The 19,197-nt window shown below is 36.2% G+C and overlaps 1 protein-coding gene and 1 long non-coding RNA gene across 2 annotated transcripts in view; one reads left to right on the top strand and one right to left on the bottom strand.

Moving 5' to 3' along the window:
* LOC129398176 (uncharacterized) overlaps positions 1-19,197 on the bottom strand; it is a 526,729-nt gene that overhangs the window by 446,162 nt on the left and 61,370 nt on the right. Inside the window, exon 3 of the long non-coding RNA XR_010112769.1 lies at positions 6,872-6,994. This is a non-coding gene — a long non-coding RNA (uncharacterized LOC129398176). The remainder of the gene's footprint in view (positions 1-6,871; positions 6,995-19,197) is intronic.
* STEAP4 (STEAP4 metalloreductase) overlaps positions 1-19,197 on the top strand; it is a 39,078-nt gene that overhangs the window by 7,764 nt on the left and 12,117 nt on the right. Inside the window, exons 2-4 of the mRNA XM_003820965.5 lie at positions 14,917-15,374; positions 16,020-16,547; positions 18,110-18,274. Coding sequence (XP_003821013.1) covers positions 14,919-15,374; positions 16,020-16,547; positions 18,110-18,274 — 1,149 coding nt within the window. The 5' untranslated portion in view covers positions 14,917-14,918. The remainder of the gene's footprint in view (positions 1-14,916; positions 15,375-16,019; positions 16,548-18,109; positions 18,275-19,197) is intronic.

The following is a 19,197-nucleotide window of genomic DNA, read 5'->3' as shown; positions in this document are numbered from 1 at the left end:
AATTTCGACAAAGAACCTAAATTTAAGATAAATAAGTTTATCCTAAAATACAATTAAAATAGTTAACATAGATCTCTATTACCTCACTTTCCTCATAATTTATAGACTATTAGTAAAATATTACTAACAATCACTTTAGTTGCCGCATATGACATAGTTAGTTCATAGCTAGTTGTTAGCAATTCATGTAGGATACATCTCTATAGAACATTAATGTAAAGATTGCCTTTAGTTATGCTCTTGTGACTCGATGAAACTGTGCAAGTTAAGATTACTGTGTTTTTGTGTGCCATTCTATTGTCTAGCATAAAAACTAATCAGCAAATTCAGTTGCTATGGGATACAAAACATTTTCTCACAAAACAATTGAAATAATCAGTTTTTTAGCAACCAACCTGAAGTCGTTTCTTTATGTAGAAAAAGAGCTTTAAATGATATATTTATATTAATCTATAGCAATTAGTAACTTAAGTAGTTACTAGAACTTATTTTGGAAATCACAAGTTGATGATTTATCATGCTACAGGATTGCTCTAATTTTTATTTAAACTGATAGTAAGAGAATGGGCAGCAATATGAACTTATGAGAAGTGCACATGTCTAAGAAATTAGATGTAGGTTCTGAAAATTAGTTTGGACAAGCTTTTGCTCTCTTTAACTCAAGTTCCTCTCCCCCTGGAGTAAAAGGTGTGTGTGTGTGTGTGTGTGTGTGTGTGTGTTTACAAGAACCAGTTTGATGTAATTAGAATTTAAATTTCTAATCAAATTATATTTTAATATCAGAAGAGTTTATCTTAGTTCTGGTTGACATTCAATTAAAAAGGGATACTAATACACAAGCTTGAAGTTTCTTTCCAGTGGACCCTGTTCCTCTGACCACATTCTCCAATTCTCACTCAGTTAAAAAGAGCTACAAATATATAAAAGCATTTCATAATCTTTCATTTCATATGACCCAGGTATTAAATTATCTTTAAATGTCAGTAATAGCTTCTTTACTAATCTAGTTGCAAATTAGGCTATTTTAAATGGAGTGCAGATTGTCCCCAACTTATGTAAGTTAATGGTTCAACTTAAGATTTTTTTACTTGACAATGGCACGATAGCAGTATGCACTCAGGAGAAACCATACTTTGAGTACCCAAGCAAACATTCTGTTTTTCACTTTCAATACAGTATTCAATAAATTACATGAGATAATCAACACTTTCTTATAAAATAGGCTTCATGTTAGATGATTTTGCCCAACTGTAAGCTAATTAAGTATTCTGAACATATTTAAGGTAGACTTGGCCAAGCTAAAATGTGGGCAGTTTAGGTGTATAAATTGCATTTCTGTCACAATGTTTTCAACTTATTATGAGCTTATTGGGATGTAACCCCATCATAAATTGAGGAGCAGCTGTATTTTTGTAAGGGTTGCCCTTTGCTACCACAGTTAGTTCATACATATGCACTCACTTTCCCCCCTGCCTGGAAAACTCACCTGCAAACTCCTTCTTGCCTGTCAGGTCTCAGCTTGATTTAAGGTTGCCAGATAAAATACATGATGCCCACTCAAACTTGAATTTCATATTAAAACACATTTGTGTTTTTAGTACAAATGTGTCCCAAATATTGCAGGGGATATACTTACACTAAAAAAGTATTCATTGTTTATCTGACATTTGAGTTTAATTGGCATTATGTATTTTTATTTGCTAAATCTGGCAACCCTCACTTGACTGGCACCTCCTTGGAGAGATTTATGCTAAACAGTTCTCAAAACTAGTCTCCCTCTCTGTCTCCTCCCAACATTTTCTATTCCATCACTCTGCTCTGAATTCTTGTGAACACTTACTACCATCTGAAATCATCTTATTTTTACGTGTGTGTTGTCCAACTTTCTTATAATAATGTACACACACACTGTTTTTGAAGCACACAAATTCCGAGATCAGGCTTAGCACTTTGTAAGGAGATAACATTTCCAAACTCTATATGAGATCTGTATTCTTCACCTCTTTACCCTCAACCTATAGAATAGCATGTGGTACACAATAGGTGATCAATAAATATCTGATGAAGGAAGGTGTTAATGTGTATATTAAAAGAAAGAATTTGAAAATTATACATAAATATCACCAGGAAGAAATTGCCCTTGCAAACAGCACTACTTCTAACTACAAAGCTAAATTTTAAAATATACATTTATATTTTCAAATGACTTATATATGGCTTAAAGATTGAACTGTCCAAAAAATGTTAGAAAAAGCCATTTATTATGGGCATTCTTTTTTTTAATAAACTGTAATCAGTGATCTTTTTAAACCAAGGTCTACTGATTTTGCTACAGTAATACATACCTGCCAATAAAAGAATATGTAGTTGAATGTGAATGTTTGTTATCCCTAGGGAGCCTTGATCTCACTAAATACAGAAATAGCTCAGTGAATAAATTGGATACATTTGTGTTTTCATGGAAGGTTTTTATTTTTTTTAATATTTTTTGCTTTCTAATTGTCCCTGGGATATATTAAAACAAATGCTGTGAATCACAAGAAGACTGATATAGTTGCAGAACCCCCTCCTGCCCTTTTGCCTTGTGATGAAAGGAAACATTTGATTGATGGATTTCGGCTCATTACAAATATGTTATCAAGTCATCAAGGGCTTTTGGGTTGAAATTCAGAAAGAATAATAAAACAGAAGGAAGGACTTATAAAAAACCCTCCTATTTACAGCTGTTAAATTAAAATAAAAAATCCTGTCACATCTTAAACAGTTTGAAGGTGTTATTTGCATTCCAACTCTCTGGAAGGTGCCAAGCCAGATCTCTGATTTGTGTGCTACACTAGTGGTTGTATGTGTCCAGAGGGGATAATGTCTGAGGAATTCAGATGTTTGGATGAATGATTATTTCAGAATTCAAAGCTGAATTCTCAAAAAGAGAAAGAGGCAGAATGATTTTATTAATGGCTTCACCCAACTAATTAGTAACACGTTATCACATTATGCTGTACTATGTGATAGTTGCTATTAGGGGTACCGAGTAGATGTATAAGTAGATCTGATCAAATTATAATTTCATGGCTCTTGGAAGACAACTCTTTAAGGTTTCCTTGAGAGAGTTATGGAACAAACCTTACCTACAGTTTGACAAGTCTTGAATCTAGCATACCTTGAACTCTCTCTTTTCCGAGGCCTGCACACTCAAAACATACTCATTTTGCCTCCGGTTCTCAAAAAGAGAGGAATTCTAGCTTCTCAGCCAAAGAAGACTTAGAGGAAAAAATTGTAAGGAAGGTGAAGTTTCTGCAGCTCCTTACAACCTTAACATCCTGTTCTTCCTCTTATCTTTCCTCTCCCTACCACACCTCTCCAAAATAAAAAGGAAAAGAAAAAGATAACTTTACCTTTTTCCACCTCCAGTGGTTCTCCAAAACGGGTGCTCTTCAGAATCGCTTAAGTTTGTTTTAGTTTGGCTTTTAAAATATAGATGCCTGGGCTCTACCTCAGATCTATTGATTCAGAATCTCAGGAGGTGGTTCCCTAGCATTTTAAGGGCTCCTCAGCTGATTCTAATGTGTTACCAGGAAGAAGAACCGCAGTAGCAGGCCATTAAGTGAAAGCTAACATAAAAGCTGATAAAAGCTTTAAGGCAATGGTTCTCAAGCTTGGCTGTACATTTGAATCACCTGGGGGAGCTTAAAAAAGTGCCCAGGCTCTACCCTAGACCAGTTGATTCAGACTCTCCAATAGTCTGGGCCTTCAGGCTCTCTACCTGATTCTCATGTGCACCAGGGTTGAGAACCACTGGTTTCTAGTGTAACCCTTTGCAGAGGTATTTGCATTTTCATAAGCCTTAGTGTAGACCTTTGCAGAGGTATTTGTATTTTCATAAGCAACTAAGAAGTTGCTTCAATGATTAAAGACAGGAAAGGGTGCTAGGAAAACATCTGTCTGTCTGTACCACCACCATGTCCTCTCTCTTTCTGAACCCTTCCAAACCAATCTTTGTAGATAGGTTCTTCTATGCCTACTTATCTAATGACGGATCCCAGCATACTATTCTCTGTTACTAAAAATTATGTTGTGATGATTGAAACTGATGAAAGACTGTTGTCTTTACACTTGTTTTTATAATGATTACCTCCAAAATTTTCATATAAAACTTTTTTACATTTTAAATTTGTATATTTTTGTAAAATTAGGTGAGCTAAGAAACAAGTTAGACTCCTAATGGTGTGCATAAACAATGGTTGAGTCTTTGCATAAAGAAATCTATCTTCATTTGTATACTTTGTGTGTTTTTTAAAAATAAAAGAAATCAGAGGGATTCATGGAGGCTAATTTTCCCTTCCAGGCCTATCTGTACCAAAGAAAGGGGAAGATTTTCTTGCCTTTTCTTTTTCTACAAATGGCATTATATGCATAGGTATTTATATATTTTTATCTTTATGAAATTTCAGGGGGAAACAATTGGCCCATTTTCCAAGTGTAAGAAAAGAAAGTACCACCATTTAGAAGAGATATGGTTAGGTTGCTGATCTTTGTTCTTATTACTAAAAGAAATGAGAAACAGGATCTATTCCAGGGAATGGGAGGGACAAAGGGACCATTTGGCCCCAGGCTGCTTACACACAAAGACCTTCAAAATTGATTTTTACTTATTATTTAAATGAGATCTATGCATATAGTCCATCATATAACTTTAAACTTGTGCCCATTTATTAGATACAGGTTGAGTATCCCACAACCGAAATGCTTGGGACCAGAAATGTTTTGGATTTCAGATTTTTTTTTTTCATTTTAAGATACTTGCATATACATAATGAGATATCCTGAGAATGAGACCTAAGTCTAAAGACAAAATTTATGTTTCATATACACCTTATACACATAACCTAAAGGTAATTTTATACAAACCGTTTAATAGGTTTGTGCATAAAACAGAGTTTTGACTGCTTTTGACTGCAACCAGTCACATAAAGTCAGCTGTGGAATTATCCAATGGTGGTATCATGTCTGAAAGTTTTGGATTTTAGAGCATTTCTGATTTTATATTTTTGGGTTAGGGATGCTTAACCTGTATCTACACACTGCTATTATGCTTTTGTATGAATTAATTTTTTAGCACAGTCATCTATATTTTTCTCCTAAAACATGAACTGCTTTGCATTGAAGTTTTGGAATATTTTTAAGCATTTTTTTTAATTTAAGCATTTAAAGTACATTTGTTAAAATTTATGACAAGATTATTCTAAAATTTATAGGACTGAAAAGGAACTAGAGTAGCTATAATAGTTTTCAAAAAAAACATAGTGGGAAGAATCACTGTACCCAATTTTAAGACTTATTATAAAGCTACAGCCATCAACATTGTTGGTATTGGCAGAGGGATAGACACATAGATCAATGGAACAGAATAGAGAATGCAGAAATAGACCCACGCCTCTATGTATAACTGATGTTTGACAAAAATGTGAAAGCAATTCAGCAAAAACTAAGGATAGTCTTTTCAACAAATGGTAGAAGAGTAGTTATGTATTCATAGATCAAAAAATAAACCTTGTCCTAAACCTTACACTATGTATGAAAATTACTTAAAATGGATCATAGACTTATAAGTAAAACTTTTAGAAGAAAACATTCAGGACCTAGGGCTTTGTGAAGAGTTTTTGGGTAAGATACTGAAAGCGCAATCCATGAAAGAAAAAAAATTAAATAAATTGGACATCATCAAATTAAAAAATGTTTTATGACTTCGGATGTGTTAAGACATGAAAAAAACAAGCTATAGGCTGGCAGAAAATGCTTGCAAATCACATATCTGACAAAAGACTCATGTGCAGAATATATAAAGATTGTCAAACTCAACAGTAAATAAACCCAAACAGTCCAATTAGAAAATAAGCAAAATACATGAAGAGACTTCTCACCAAAGAGGACACACAGAGAGCAAATAAACACATTAAAAGATATGCAACATAATTAACCATTAGACAAATGCAAATTTAAACCACAATGAAATATCAGAATGGCTAAAATAAAAAATCATGACTCATAAATACCTGGTAAGGGGTAAATTAGTACACATTCGAAGTCAGTATAGCCAAGTCTTAGAATGCTAAACAAACACCATATGACCCAGAATTTGTATCCCGGGGTCTTTATCGCAGAGAAATGAAAACTTATTTTCACACAAAAACCTGTAGGTGAATACTCATAGAAGCTTTATTTGTAATAGCCAAAACTGGAAACAACCAAAATGTCCTACCTTAGATGAAGAGTTAAACTTTAGTATATCTATACTGTAGAATACCACTCGGCAATAAAATGGAAGAATTATTGATGGATCTTAAGTATGTTATGCTGAGTGAAAAAATGCTAGTCTCAAAAGGCTTGCATTACTGTGTGATTTTATTCATTCTCAAAATGACCAAATTGTAGTGATAAAGAACAGATTAATGACCTCCACGGGTTAGGGTTGGTAGTTCAGAGGGCAGCATGAGGGATGGTCTAGTCTCTAACCTGATTGAAGTGATGGGTACATAAGCATACACATGAGATAAAATGACATGGAAATATACATGCATATGGCTCCAATGTCAATGTCCTGGTTTGGATATTGTACTCTAGTGGCATAAAACTGGAGGAAACTGGGTGAAAGATGCACAGGGACCTCCTGTACTATCTTTACAACTTCCTTGGAATCTATAATTATATCAAACAAAAGTTTGATTGATTTATTTTTTTAATAAGCATTGACTTGTTAAGTATAAGAACTGAAAATAGATTATTTTTGTAATTCCCTTTGGACCTTTTTTATGTTTCTACTATGCTGGAATCCTAAAAAGCTGGAAGGGCCTGAGCCTCTCAGACCTCTTACCTCTGAGAGGTGAGAGAAGTAAAATTCACCAGCCAGGCTGGCTCTAACATCCTCATGGGAAGCCTAGTTGGAAACATCCCAGAAGAATACTGCCTCAGGTTTCCAAGGCCTGTGGGGTGAGATCTGCAAAGAGAGGGATGATAAGCAGGACTCCTCCTGACCCACACTTGGTCCCTCATATGACACACACACTCACATACACACACACAAACGCGCGCGCGCACACACACACATGGTTTCTCAGAGTCAGCTGCTACCATGGCCTTCATTGTCATCTTTGCCACCTTTGTATCTGCGTCACTGATTGCTAATTCCTAATCTATGTAAACACCCTTGTGAGATCACTTTACCATCTTGGCTGTCATCTCTGGAAAATGATTCCATAAGAGGCAAAACCAGTCCTGCAGATTTTCCAAACCCAGAAATATTTCTGTTGTATTTCCTGTTACATAACTGAGGTTTGTGGAGAGCCCATGAGACTGAAGGAAGGAGAGGAAACCCCTATGTTGTGTTTTAACTATTTTAACCCACGTTTCCCTTAATAACTCTTCTTCCTGTTTACTACCTTTTTTATTATTTTCTTTATTATTTCTATCCTGGATATAAGAGTAAAGTAGGACTAGAAAACTTTTTTAAGTCTTTGAACAAGGAACCTCCACGAACGTATATTTACACACAGCTATTTTGAGTTTCAAGATGCCTGAAAAGGGTGTAGCAGCATTCTTTATATAGTACCTAATGCAAAATGCACCCTTAACTTGATCTCCCTTGTGGTTGAGAGTATGCATATATCTATTTCTTTTCTTTTCTTTTTTTCTTTTTTCTTTTTGAGATGGAGTCTTGCTCTGTTGCCCAGGCTGGAGTGCAGCAGTGCGATCTCGGCTCACTACAGCCTCCACCTCCCAGGTTCAAGTGATCTTTCCCCTTCAGCCTCTCCAATAGCTGGAATTACAAGTGTGTTCCACCAGGCCTGGCTAAATTTTTGTATTTTTAGTAGAGGCGGGGTGTCAACATGTTGGCCAAGCTGGTCTCGAACTCCTGACCTCAAGTGATCCTCAAACGCCATTTTATATAGAGTTTTATTTATAAGAAATAAGTGGGACAAGTAGGAGATTCTTAAGAATCATTGCACTCTAGTTCAGATATTTTTTATATATTTATAATAATCATAGTTATATAAGCATAATTAACCCTTAATTTGTAAAGTTTATATAAAGGCTACATTAATTAGATACTTGATTCAATAACTAATAGATTACCAATCTATTTAAAATAGCCATTTTCTTAAACACTTATTAGGTCTCAAGAACTGTTTTGAGATGCAGGAATTCATCTAATTTTCACTGCCGGGCAAGGTGTGAGAGCCCTAGCATCTGAAAGTGGTCGACTTGCGAGTTGGTAAGAAGAATTTAATAACAACAAAACAGGTTTGAAAAAGGAAAGTTTTAGTAGAAAGAAAGAACACTGCAGAAGAGTGCAGCAGGGCGCCTTAGCAAGATAGAACTGAGTGGGCCATGGTGGATTCTCCTTGGGAGCATTTATGGACCTTAAGACAGAAGCTTGAGGGTAATTTGGACCATATTAGCCAGACAGGTCATGATAAATGATGACATTTATAGTCATTTTGGTGCCTTTGTGTCAGCAAGGGTTGCACAATGAGTTTCAGCATAGCGTTCTGGAGATGTATAGAAATTTTAGTTACTTAGAAATTTTTTTGAAAGAGGCCTGGAACCAGATGCCTATTTAGATACTAGAGAATTTTAAATACTTCTAAATTCCCTCGATACGGAGTTTTGCCTCTGATGGCCTAGTTGATGGTCACCAGGTGGTCTTTGCTCCCTTCATGATACTTCTAAATTCCTCAGATACGGAGTTTTTTGTCTCCAGTACCTGTTCGTGGTCATTAGCTGATTTTTGCTGTCCTCACTCACAGTATCTTTCAAGTAGGTACTAGCAATCCCTCATTTTACAGATGATGAAACTGAGACACAGAGTTAGAGTAACTTGCTCAAGGTGACATTGCTGGTAAGAGGCAAAGCAAAAAATAGGACCATGCAGTCAATATCTTCATTAAAAAATTTATGAAAGATTATAATAAATGAATGTAGTGACCAAATAGTCAAAATAGTCTGGAATCACTCTCGCTTTGCAATGATTAAGATAATCCAAATGAGAATATTTCAGTTAACAAAATCCATCTCATTACAGGATACTGGCAACTGCATCAAATCTACATTTTGCGTGCAAATGTTCATCCAGTATGAAAGAGAGAATAAAAATATTAGGATAAAATAATTTTTTTAAGTGAGGAGATAGGCAGTCACACATTCTTTTGTGGCACAAACCAGTTCTACAGTAGAATAATGAAGGCATTGTTCAGCAGTTTGAAGGTTTGATTTATAAAACTAGGTGTTAACTGATTGGCAATCAACCAATAGAAGGTAAATAGCTAAACTAGTCTGCATGTGCAGATGCTAGTAAGAAATTTTCAAAGGCACAGCTGCACTTTTATACAAAGGTCCCTGATCATCTACAGGTACTTCCCCACATGTGGTCACGACCTTTGATGACACCCATTCAGGATATCAGTCACCAGTTTGTTTATAAAATGATTCAGATGTACTTAATTAGATTATTCAGAGTTTCTGTGGGAGTGCAGGAATGTCCTGTATTTCTTGTCCCTTTCTCCCATAACTTCTACCTCCCTACAAAGGCCTAAATGCTCTGCTTTTGATGGAGGCGTGCAACTTCAGATAAGCTCAGGTAAGAATATAGGTGTTTTTGATAGGCTAAAATGGAAAGCACAAATTTCTGAAACCCCAGGAAAAAGGTGCAAACTCTACATACACTGTGCAATCTGCATGAAATCCACCATAGGAGAATTGAGTAGTGATTAAGTCTGGTTTGAAAATTCTGCATCAAATTCACAGAGTTTTACTTTCAACCCGTTTGGGTGAAAGAAATAATGTCCTTACAACATCTCTTCCACTTCTTTCCTTCTTTCTTACTCTTCTCCATTGGTTACTCTTTAATCATTCAGCATCTTCCTTTTTATTTATCTGACACTGTGCCTGGGACACAGAGTAAACTTTTGTACTTCCAGACCCTTCATCCCATCCTTTTAATATAGTTCAACGAATATTTATAAATTTCCTAGACTGTGGTAGTTAGTGCTTTTCTGAGCACTGAAGATACATCATTGAACAATAGACACACACAAACACACACACATACACACACACACACATACACGCATACGCGCATGCACGCACCAAAAAAAAATAAAAGATTAACTGAAAGCTTAAACTAAATATTGGAAAAGAAACATTTTTGAGAAAAATTCAATACTGAAAGAAAAGATATTCTTCAAAAGTATAAAAAGCAACCTAGATTATTGCAGGAGATCATACAAACTGGTTTGTTTTTTATTTAAATTCTACAGTCACATGGTTCATAACAGTATTTCAGTTTAGTTTTAACTTGCATTTTTTTTTTAGTTTTGGGTAATATTAAGAATATTTTACTGTGTTTAGAAGTCTTTTATATATTTCCTTAGGATAAACTATCAGCTCATATTCTTTGCCCAATTTTCTAATGGGTAATTGTTTTTATCTCATTGATTTATATGAGTTGAAAAATATTTTTTCCAGTTTGTTGATTATCTTCATTATGACATTGCTTAGCGGTTTTGCATTGCAGAAGTTATTTATTTTTATGCAATCACATTTGTCCAACTATTTGTTAATGGTTTAATGATGTAGGAAGAGGACCTTCCCCTCTAAGATTATAAAAGAATGTTCCATGGTTTCTTCTAGTTCTGTTCTAGTTTCATTTTTCTAAAAATAAATCTTTAGCTGGGCACAGTGGCTCATGCCTGTAATCCCAGGACTTTGGGAGGCTGAGGTGGGCGGATCACCTGACGTCAGGAGTTCGAGACCAGCCTGACCAACATGGAGAAACCCCGTCTCTACTAAAAATACAAAATTAGCCAGGCATGGTGGCACATGCCTATAATCCCAGCTACTCAGGAGGCTGAGGCAGGAGAATCACTTGAACCTGGGAGGCGGAGGTTGCAGTGAGCCAAGATCACAGCATTGCACTCCAGCCTGGGCAATGAGAACGAAACTCTGTCTCACAAAATAAATAAATAAAATAAATCTTTAATTTATTTTGAATTTACCTTGGGGTGGAGTATAAGGTATAAATTTATTTTTTTCTTTCAGGTAACTCTTGAGTTGCCCCAATGTTGAAACCACCTTTGCAAAAATTCTAACTGAAGAAATTATGACAGTGAAAGAGATCAGAACTAACTGACTCCATCTGGCTTCTTACCTTTAAGCTGTCCTTGTTCATTCCTGGTTGTAGGCAGAACTAACCTTGGGAAGGAATTTAGTTTATGGTTTGGCTCTGAAACAAAATTGATAATGTCCCTTTTCCCAAAAAGACCCACTTCTTGCCTGGGGACCAGTCTGCCTTTGTAGGACTAACAGATTAACTACAGGATTAGATATTACATTTTAGGGGTCATGTAGCCTCTGGCTACAAGAGTCTGACCTTCCCCAGATTGCTCCTATGGATAGCATTACTATTATAAAACCTAAGATCAGTGCTTGAGATATTTTGCAGACCCTGCACTGGATGGATCAGCTGACACCACCCAGATTGGTAATCTGGCTTAACGACTTCTGCGATCCCCTCTATAATTGTATCTCCAACCTGACCAATCAGCACTTCCCACTTTCGAGCTCCTATTTTAATTTAAATTATCTTTAAGAACTCTGATCTTCGTGCTCCGGGAAACTGATTTGTGTAATAATAATACTCGTGTCTCCCATACAGCCAGCTCTGCCTGAATTACTCCTTCTCCATTGCAATCCCCCTGTCATGATAAATTGGCTCTGTCTAGGCAGCAGGCAAGGTGAATCCATTGGGCAGTTACAAATTTGGGGGCTCGACCAGGATTGCCTTTGTTGTTACCTGCTCTGTAGCCCACCTCTGGTGATGGATCTGGAGGCCAACCCAAGTGGCCACCTAGTTCTCTTGGACTAGGGGCTGACTCTGGCACTCTGCCAGTGGGGTGCTGCTGACCCAATGTGCATGGATTCAATTGCAGTGGAGAAGTAATGCTAGGGAGATATCTCATAACTGTAGCCTCATCACTGGGTGTCTGTAGCTGTAGCCTCAATGCAAGGTGTCTGATTTGGTGAGTATTCCAGGCAGCTACCAACAGCCCCTTCCTTCTCCTGATTTATTGGCCTCTCTGGAGGTGCTGCTGTCTCTTAGTAACCTCCCAGGGTGTCTATCTGTAGCCCTATCACAAGGTATCTGCCTGTAGCTCCATTACAAGGTGTCTGTAGCTGTAGCCCCATTACAGAGTGTCTGTCTGTAGCCCCATTAGGGGGTGTCTAATTGGATGGAGACTAAGGAACTTGTTTGGAGGACTACTCTTGGTTTGAGACTGGGTCTGGAATCTGTGTCTTGAAGACCTTCTGTTCATCTTACATTGTTTGTGTGTGTGTGTGTGTGTGTGTGTGTGTGTGTGTGTGTGTGTGTGTGTGTTTATATGTATGGAGAGCCCTGAAGGTTGCTCACAGCAGTTTTCTGGGGGCAGGGGACAGAGTCTCACTCTGTTGCCCAGGCTGGAGTGCAGTGGTGCAATCTCAGCTCTCTACAATCTCCACCTCCCAAGTTCAAGCAATTCTCATGCCTCAGCCTCAGAGTAGCTGGGACTATAGGCGTGCGCCTCCATGCCCAACCCTGAGTTATCATTTTGAGTAAATGAATGACTTATGGTGACACGGGACTCTATTTTGTGATATCCAGTGTTTTAAATCTTTGATATTTGACAAACCTTCCAAGATCAAATTATAAGTTTAAAAAAAAAATTAGATATCCTGAAGTTCAAAAAGATATATTAGGCTTATTTAATGTATTAAAATCATGCAGGAAACATTGTCAAATATAAAATGGTGTTTAACTTTCTTTGAGTTATACTCATATAAATATGTTATTAGTATGTGTTATAAAATTGTATAAGATTTCTATAATTCTAATATGCCTCAGTATATGTTATCAGTAATAATTATAATTGTTATGTTGAATTTTTGTGTGCCACAGAGGTAACAAATTTCCTTGTCAATTTCTTTGACTGTGGCTTCCCTAAAACATTTCTGTCATCTGCAGACAATTGTTGTCTTGATTTGGTCCTCTTTAGGAGATGGTTTTATAATCAGCTATAAAACTTTGACAGGTGCTCTTGAATGCAAGTTTCTGATAACCTTGGAGATTATGACATTAAAATAAAGGAAAAAACTTTCGGGACTCTCATAAAGAGCTGAAATGTTCTTTCATATGAAGAAATCAGCTCTGTCTAGGTAGCAGGCAAGGCAAACCTGTTGGGTCATTACAACATTAGCTATTAAATAATCTGTTTTCTCATTGACCTGAGATGCTATTTTTATCATATGTGTTTGGGTCCATTTCTGAATTTTTTTAAAACTTATTCATTAAAATTTGTCTACTTTTCTTTTTTCTTTTCTTTCTTTTTTTTTTTTTTTTGAGACAAAGTCTCTCTCTGTCGCCCAGGCTGGAGTGCAGTGGCCTCCTGAGTAGCTGGGATTACAGGCGCGTGTCAACACACCCAGCTAATTTTTGTATTTTTAGTAGAGATGGGATTTCACTATGTTGGCCAGGCTGGTTTCAAACTCCTGGCCTCAAGTGATCCACCTGCCTTGGCCTCCCAAAGTGCTGGGATTACACGCATAAGCCACTGTGCCTGGCCAGAACTTTATCCATTTCTTTGATAGTACCACATTATTTAATTATTTTAGCTTTATAAAAATTTTAATATTTAATATGACTAGCATCCCATTTATTAACCTACTTTTCAGAATTTATAGAATTAGGGAAAACTGACGTCGTGTGAGCCTTGCCATCCAAGAACATGCTGTACATTTTCATTTATATAAGTTCTCTTCTCCTGATTCTTAACAGCATTTAAAATATTTTTCATATATATGTTGCACATATCTTGCTATCTTGTTACATATTGTCTTTATTTTGTTGCAGCTATAAGTAGGATCCTTTCATGGATTAAATCTTCTTACTGGTTTCTTTTTTAATATATGAAGAATATTTATTTTAATCGAGTTCCCAGCCTAGATGTTGAATTGTTTTTGTATGTATGATACTTTTTTGGTTGATTTTCCCAGTTTTTAAAGTTTGATCTAGTTCGATCATCTAGAATCCCTTTTGAATTTCTGTACCTCTGATTTCTTTCTCTGATCTAGTTATGTTAGAGCTTTCAGAACAATAACTAAAGTGGTCATAGCAGATGTATTTGTCTGGTTCCTGACTTTGTTGGAAATGTTTCTACTAATGTTTTTAGGCATAATGCTGAATTTTAGGTTAAGATCAATAATTTTTATATGTTAAGGAAATATCTATGTATTTCTCTTTCACTATGAATCAAGAATAAATGTTGAATTTTAACAGATGTCCTTTTAACATACACAGATATGACAGACTTTTTCCTTAAATCTTTTAATATAAAATTAAATTTTAATCTTTTAAGTTATATTAATGAAGTTTCAAAAATTGAATTTATAGAACTAATCTTCACATTTGTAGAATAATCCCCATTTGATCAACATATACCTTCTATTAACAAGCTGCTGGATTGTGTTTGCTAATGTTTTATTTAGTTTTTTTTTTTGTATCACTAAACAAGTGAATTTATCTATAATTTATTGGAGCATATTTTTTGTCAGATTTTGCCCTGTATCCTTTTATCAAACAGAAGCTTTTCACCAGTGATTTTGTTAAATAAGACACATATGAAAAGATATATGACAATTTTTACTCCTTCCAAATTTGGGGGGAAATATATATGACAATTTTTACTCCTTCCAAATTTGGGGGTAAATATAGTTAAGATAATTAGATTACAACAAGTCAATTACATTACTTCGTGAATATAGCTCTCTTTAATTTTCCAGGCACAGAGCATTTATATTTTGTTGGGCATTTGTGTTATTATTTTTCAGTTATGGAGAAAACTTGTATAGATGCACTTCCTCTTACTATGAATTCTTCAGAAAAACAAGAGACTGTATGTATTTTTGGAACTGGTGATTTTGGAAGATCACTGGGATTGAAAATGCTCCAGTGTGGTTATTCTGTTGTTTTTGGAAGTCGAAACCCCCAGAAGACCACCCTACTGCCCAGTGGTGCAGAAGTCTTGAGCTATTCAGAAGCAGCCAAGAAGTCTGACATCATAATCATAGCAATCCACAGAGAGCATTATGATTTTCTCACAGAATTAACTGAGGTTCTCAATGGAAAAATATTGGTAGACATCAGCAACAACCTCAAAATCAATCAATATCCAGAATCTAATGCAGAGTACCTTGCTCATTTGGTGCCAGGAGCCCACGTGGTAAAAGCATTTAACACCATCTCAGCCTGGGCTCTCCAGTCAGGAGCACTGGATGCAAGTCGGCAGGTAAGATTAAACAAATTTACACTCAATCTTTAAAACATGAATCATTAAATGTGCACTTGCCTCAAAGATTCCAAAATATAATTCCAAGATGAAATGCCCACTAAATATTACATTTTGCTAATATGTGCTGTGAATAATTTTCTTGAGCTTGACCAAATAATGTGGTCAACTGTTATATCTCCCACTGTCTGCACCCTCAGATTTTAGTTTGATGGAACCCCATGGTGTCAGCCTCTGGAGGCTTCTTGTCAGTACTAGAAACTAATACTTGGTGAATATCCTTTTCTGCTTCTATTACCTTGTATGAAACTGGTTCCATTTATACACTGAGATTAGAAGTATTCATAAGTGATGCGGCACCACAAACACAGAAGATCAAACTACTCACAGTGTGAAGAACCATGTCTTATATAAGTGTGATGTGCCTAAAACCATCATCAACTAAAAACCCTGGTACTTACCTATCTAAGACACCACATACAAGTTTAAAACATCTTGTTACATATGTTAATTCTACATCCTCATTTTAAAATCGGTTCACTGTTGTATGTCATCATTTGGCATGGTGCTGTTGTAGCCTTTCAAAATAATTATTAAATAAGGAAAAGGAGTAAATACAGAATTAATTAACTGTTTTTAAACTAGGTGTTTGTGTGTGGAAATGACAGCAAAGCCAAGCAAAGAGTGATGGATATTGTTCGTAATCTTGGACTTACTCCAATGGATCAAGGATCACTCATGGCAGCCAAAGAAATTGAAAAGTACCCCCTGCAACTATTTCCAATGTGGAGGTTCCCCTTCTATTTGTCTGCTGTGCTGTGTGTCTTCTTGTTTTTCTATTGTGTTATAAGAGACGTAATCTACCCTTATGTTTATGAAAAGAAAGATAATACATTTCGTATGGCTATTTCCATTCCAAATCGTATCTTTCCAATAACAGCACTTACACTGCTTGCTTTGGTTTACCTCCCTGGTGTTATTGCTGCCATTCTACAACTGTACCGAGGCACAAAATACCGTCGATTCCCAGACTGGCTTGACCACTGGATGCTTTGCCGAAAGCAGCTTGGCTTGGTAGCTCTGGGATTTGCCTTCCTTCATGTCCTCTACACACTTGTGATTCCTATTCGATATTATGTACGATGGAGATTGGGAAACTTAACTGCTACCCAGGTAAATCTCTTCTTATATATTTTCCTCTGCTCCTGAAATCAGAGACTATTGCTACATCATATTCCATTTCATAATTATAGAAAGTCACTCTTCTAAGCATCTTCTTTTTTAAAGTAACTAGAATTAGAAATGTCATGTCAGTTTTTTAAAATGAATCCAGTTTAGATCTCATACAACTATTAAGAATAAAATTTTGCCAGGGGCGGTGGCTCACTCCCATAATCCCAGCACTTTGGGATGCCGAGGCAGGTGAATCATGTGGTCAAGAGATCAAGACCATCCTGGCCAACATGGTGAAACCCCATCTCTACTAAAAATACAAAAATTAGCTGGGCATGGTGGCAGGCACCTCTAATCCCAGCTACCCAGGAGGCTGAGGCAGGAGAATCGCTTGAACCCAGGAGGCAGAGGTTGCAGTGAGCCGAGATCGTGCCACTGCACTCCAGCCTGGGTGACAGAGCAAGACTCCATCTCAAAAAAAAAAAAAGAAAGAAAAGAAAAAAAGAAAAAAATGATAATACTAGTTTACTTTCCAGGTTCGCTTGGGTCCAGATCTGTATTCCCAGGGCTCATAGAGATATTGGCAAACTGACAGATTTCATGGCTCAAGAAACCTAAAGACACCTACTTGAATTCCTTTGGTTGGCAGTCAAATGTTAACTAATGTGTTTTCAAGCTTCTATTCTTAGGCATGTTACTTCCTTTTGGAAGTCAAAACCAACCATCTTTTAAGTAAGAGGGCTAACCAAACATGTGCCACACTAAAGCAAACAAATTCACAAAAGAGCGCTTATAATTCCCTTAATGTTTGACTTGGGGGAAGTTGACCTCAATAACTAGAAAACCAAATAATTCTGAGCAAATATCAAATATTGTCTTATGCATAATCAAAAGATTCAGTGAGAATCAGCTGAAGGAGTTTTAAGACATTCTCAGAGGAAGTGCTATAAGTCAGTTCTAGTTTAGAAATAGCTAGTTTTAATAGATCTTACTTCAGTCTCAAAAATTATTAGTTAGTCATTAATGATGCTTCTATGGGTTTCTCTACATTATTTTCCCAACAAATACATGTAAGTTTCCTGGGTAAGAGTCACACTACAAGTGTCTGATTCCTCTCAACATGTGGTGCAAGACTGATGTATTATATTATGACATAATAAACATGAAAGAACCCACTTTGAGAGTGTGAATAATCCACATATAAAGCAGAAAAACAGAATTCTGATGTAATTGTTTGAGAACATCAAGTTTTGCTTGGGGAACAAAATACAGATGGTAATGAAGTTTTAAGTGAGTGTTTACTGTCTTTTAGAATTTACAGGGAAAATCAAAACTTTCTACACAACTCCTAGAATCAAGTCCAAACAGAACCAATTACTTTTTTTGCCAAAAAATGTAATTTCTAAGTGTATTTTTCAGTAAAGTTATTTTAAAATAATTTTTAAGAAATGCCATACAATTTGCTTTGAGCAAATAATTTGTGCCCACTGTCAAAGTGTGGGCAGTTTGTAAAATGTAGTTTGTAAAAATGTAGTTTTGTAATTGCTTATAATTTTTCTTAGGCAATACTCAAGAAGGAGAATCCATTTAGCACCTCCTCAGCCTGGCTCAGTGATTCATATGTGGCTTTGGGAATACTTGGTTTTTTTCTGTTTGTACTCTTGGGAATCACTTCTTTGCCATCTGTTAGCAATGCAGTCAACTGGAGAGAGTTCCGATTTGTCCAGGTAAGAACTTCAAGATCATTCCTAACTTTTCATTTTGCTCCATCACTTCCCTAGCAATCATATTTAAAAATTCAAATTAGAAAATATTGAACCCAGGTACAAAAGGCAGAATCCATAATGATTTGATTTCTTAATACTCGCCAAGATTCCTGACTGCCTCCATATCTACAGCTAAGACTATAGGGTGAAAAGTACTAAGAACTATTACAATTTATGTGTGGAGATGTACTAGGTACAAGGCGAAAAGAAACCCCAAGACAAAATGTCACCATCTAGAAATTAACCTTACAACATGGACATATAGATATGGAAAACCAGATGTTGAGATAAAGTTTAAAATCTTCACAGCAAGATTTGATAGATGTCATCACACCGGAAGACTTAATGCTCTTCTGTAAGAGGGAAAATTGTTTTCTTTCACATGTCAAGCACCAACCAACCCCTCTTTAAAGGCAGTTAGTAACTACACATTCTTGTAGACCAGTGGTCCTCAAAGTATGGCACCAGGACCAGCAGCATCTGCACCACCTGGAAACTTGTTAGATACACAAAGCCCCAGGCCATGCCCAGGCCTACTGAATCAGAAACTCTGAACCTGTGGCCCAGAAATTTAATGAGCCTTCAAGATGATTCTGATGCATGCTTATTATGAGTATAATAGAAAAGAGCATTAGTCTTTAAAATTAGGTTAGAATTTTATAGAACTATTGGAATCTTAAGTCTTGCAATTTCCCCCAGGGACCAAATGCAGTCAACATGTTCTCATTAACACTTTTGTTCAAGGTATTAAGGCAGAAATAAACCATAAGCTTTAAAATGTAGGCTGAAACAAGATTGGCTATTGCTCTTTATTGTGATAGAAATGAGCTAGGATCTGGTTTTAGTCAGTAACATATACTAAGATGGTGCTTCTTGAGGTCATA

Source organism: Pan paniscus, chromosome 6 (genome assembly GCF_029289425.2).
Source record: "Pan paniscus chromosome 6, NHGRI_mPanPan1-v2.0_pri, whole genome shotgun sequence".
Lineage (NCBI taxonomy): Eukaryota > Metazoa > Chordata > Mammalia > Primates > Hominidae > Pan > Pan paniscus.
This window is presented reverse-complemented; position numbering and strand designations above follow the sequence as displayed.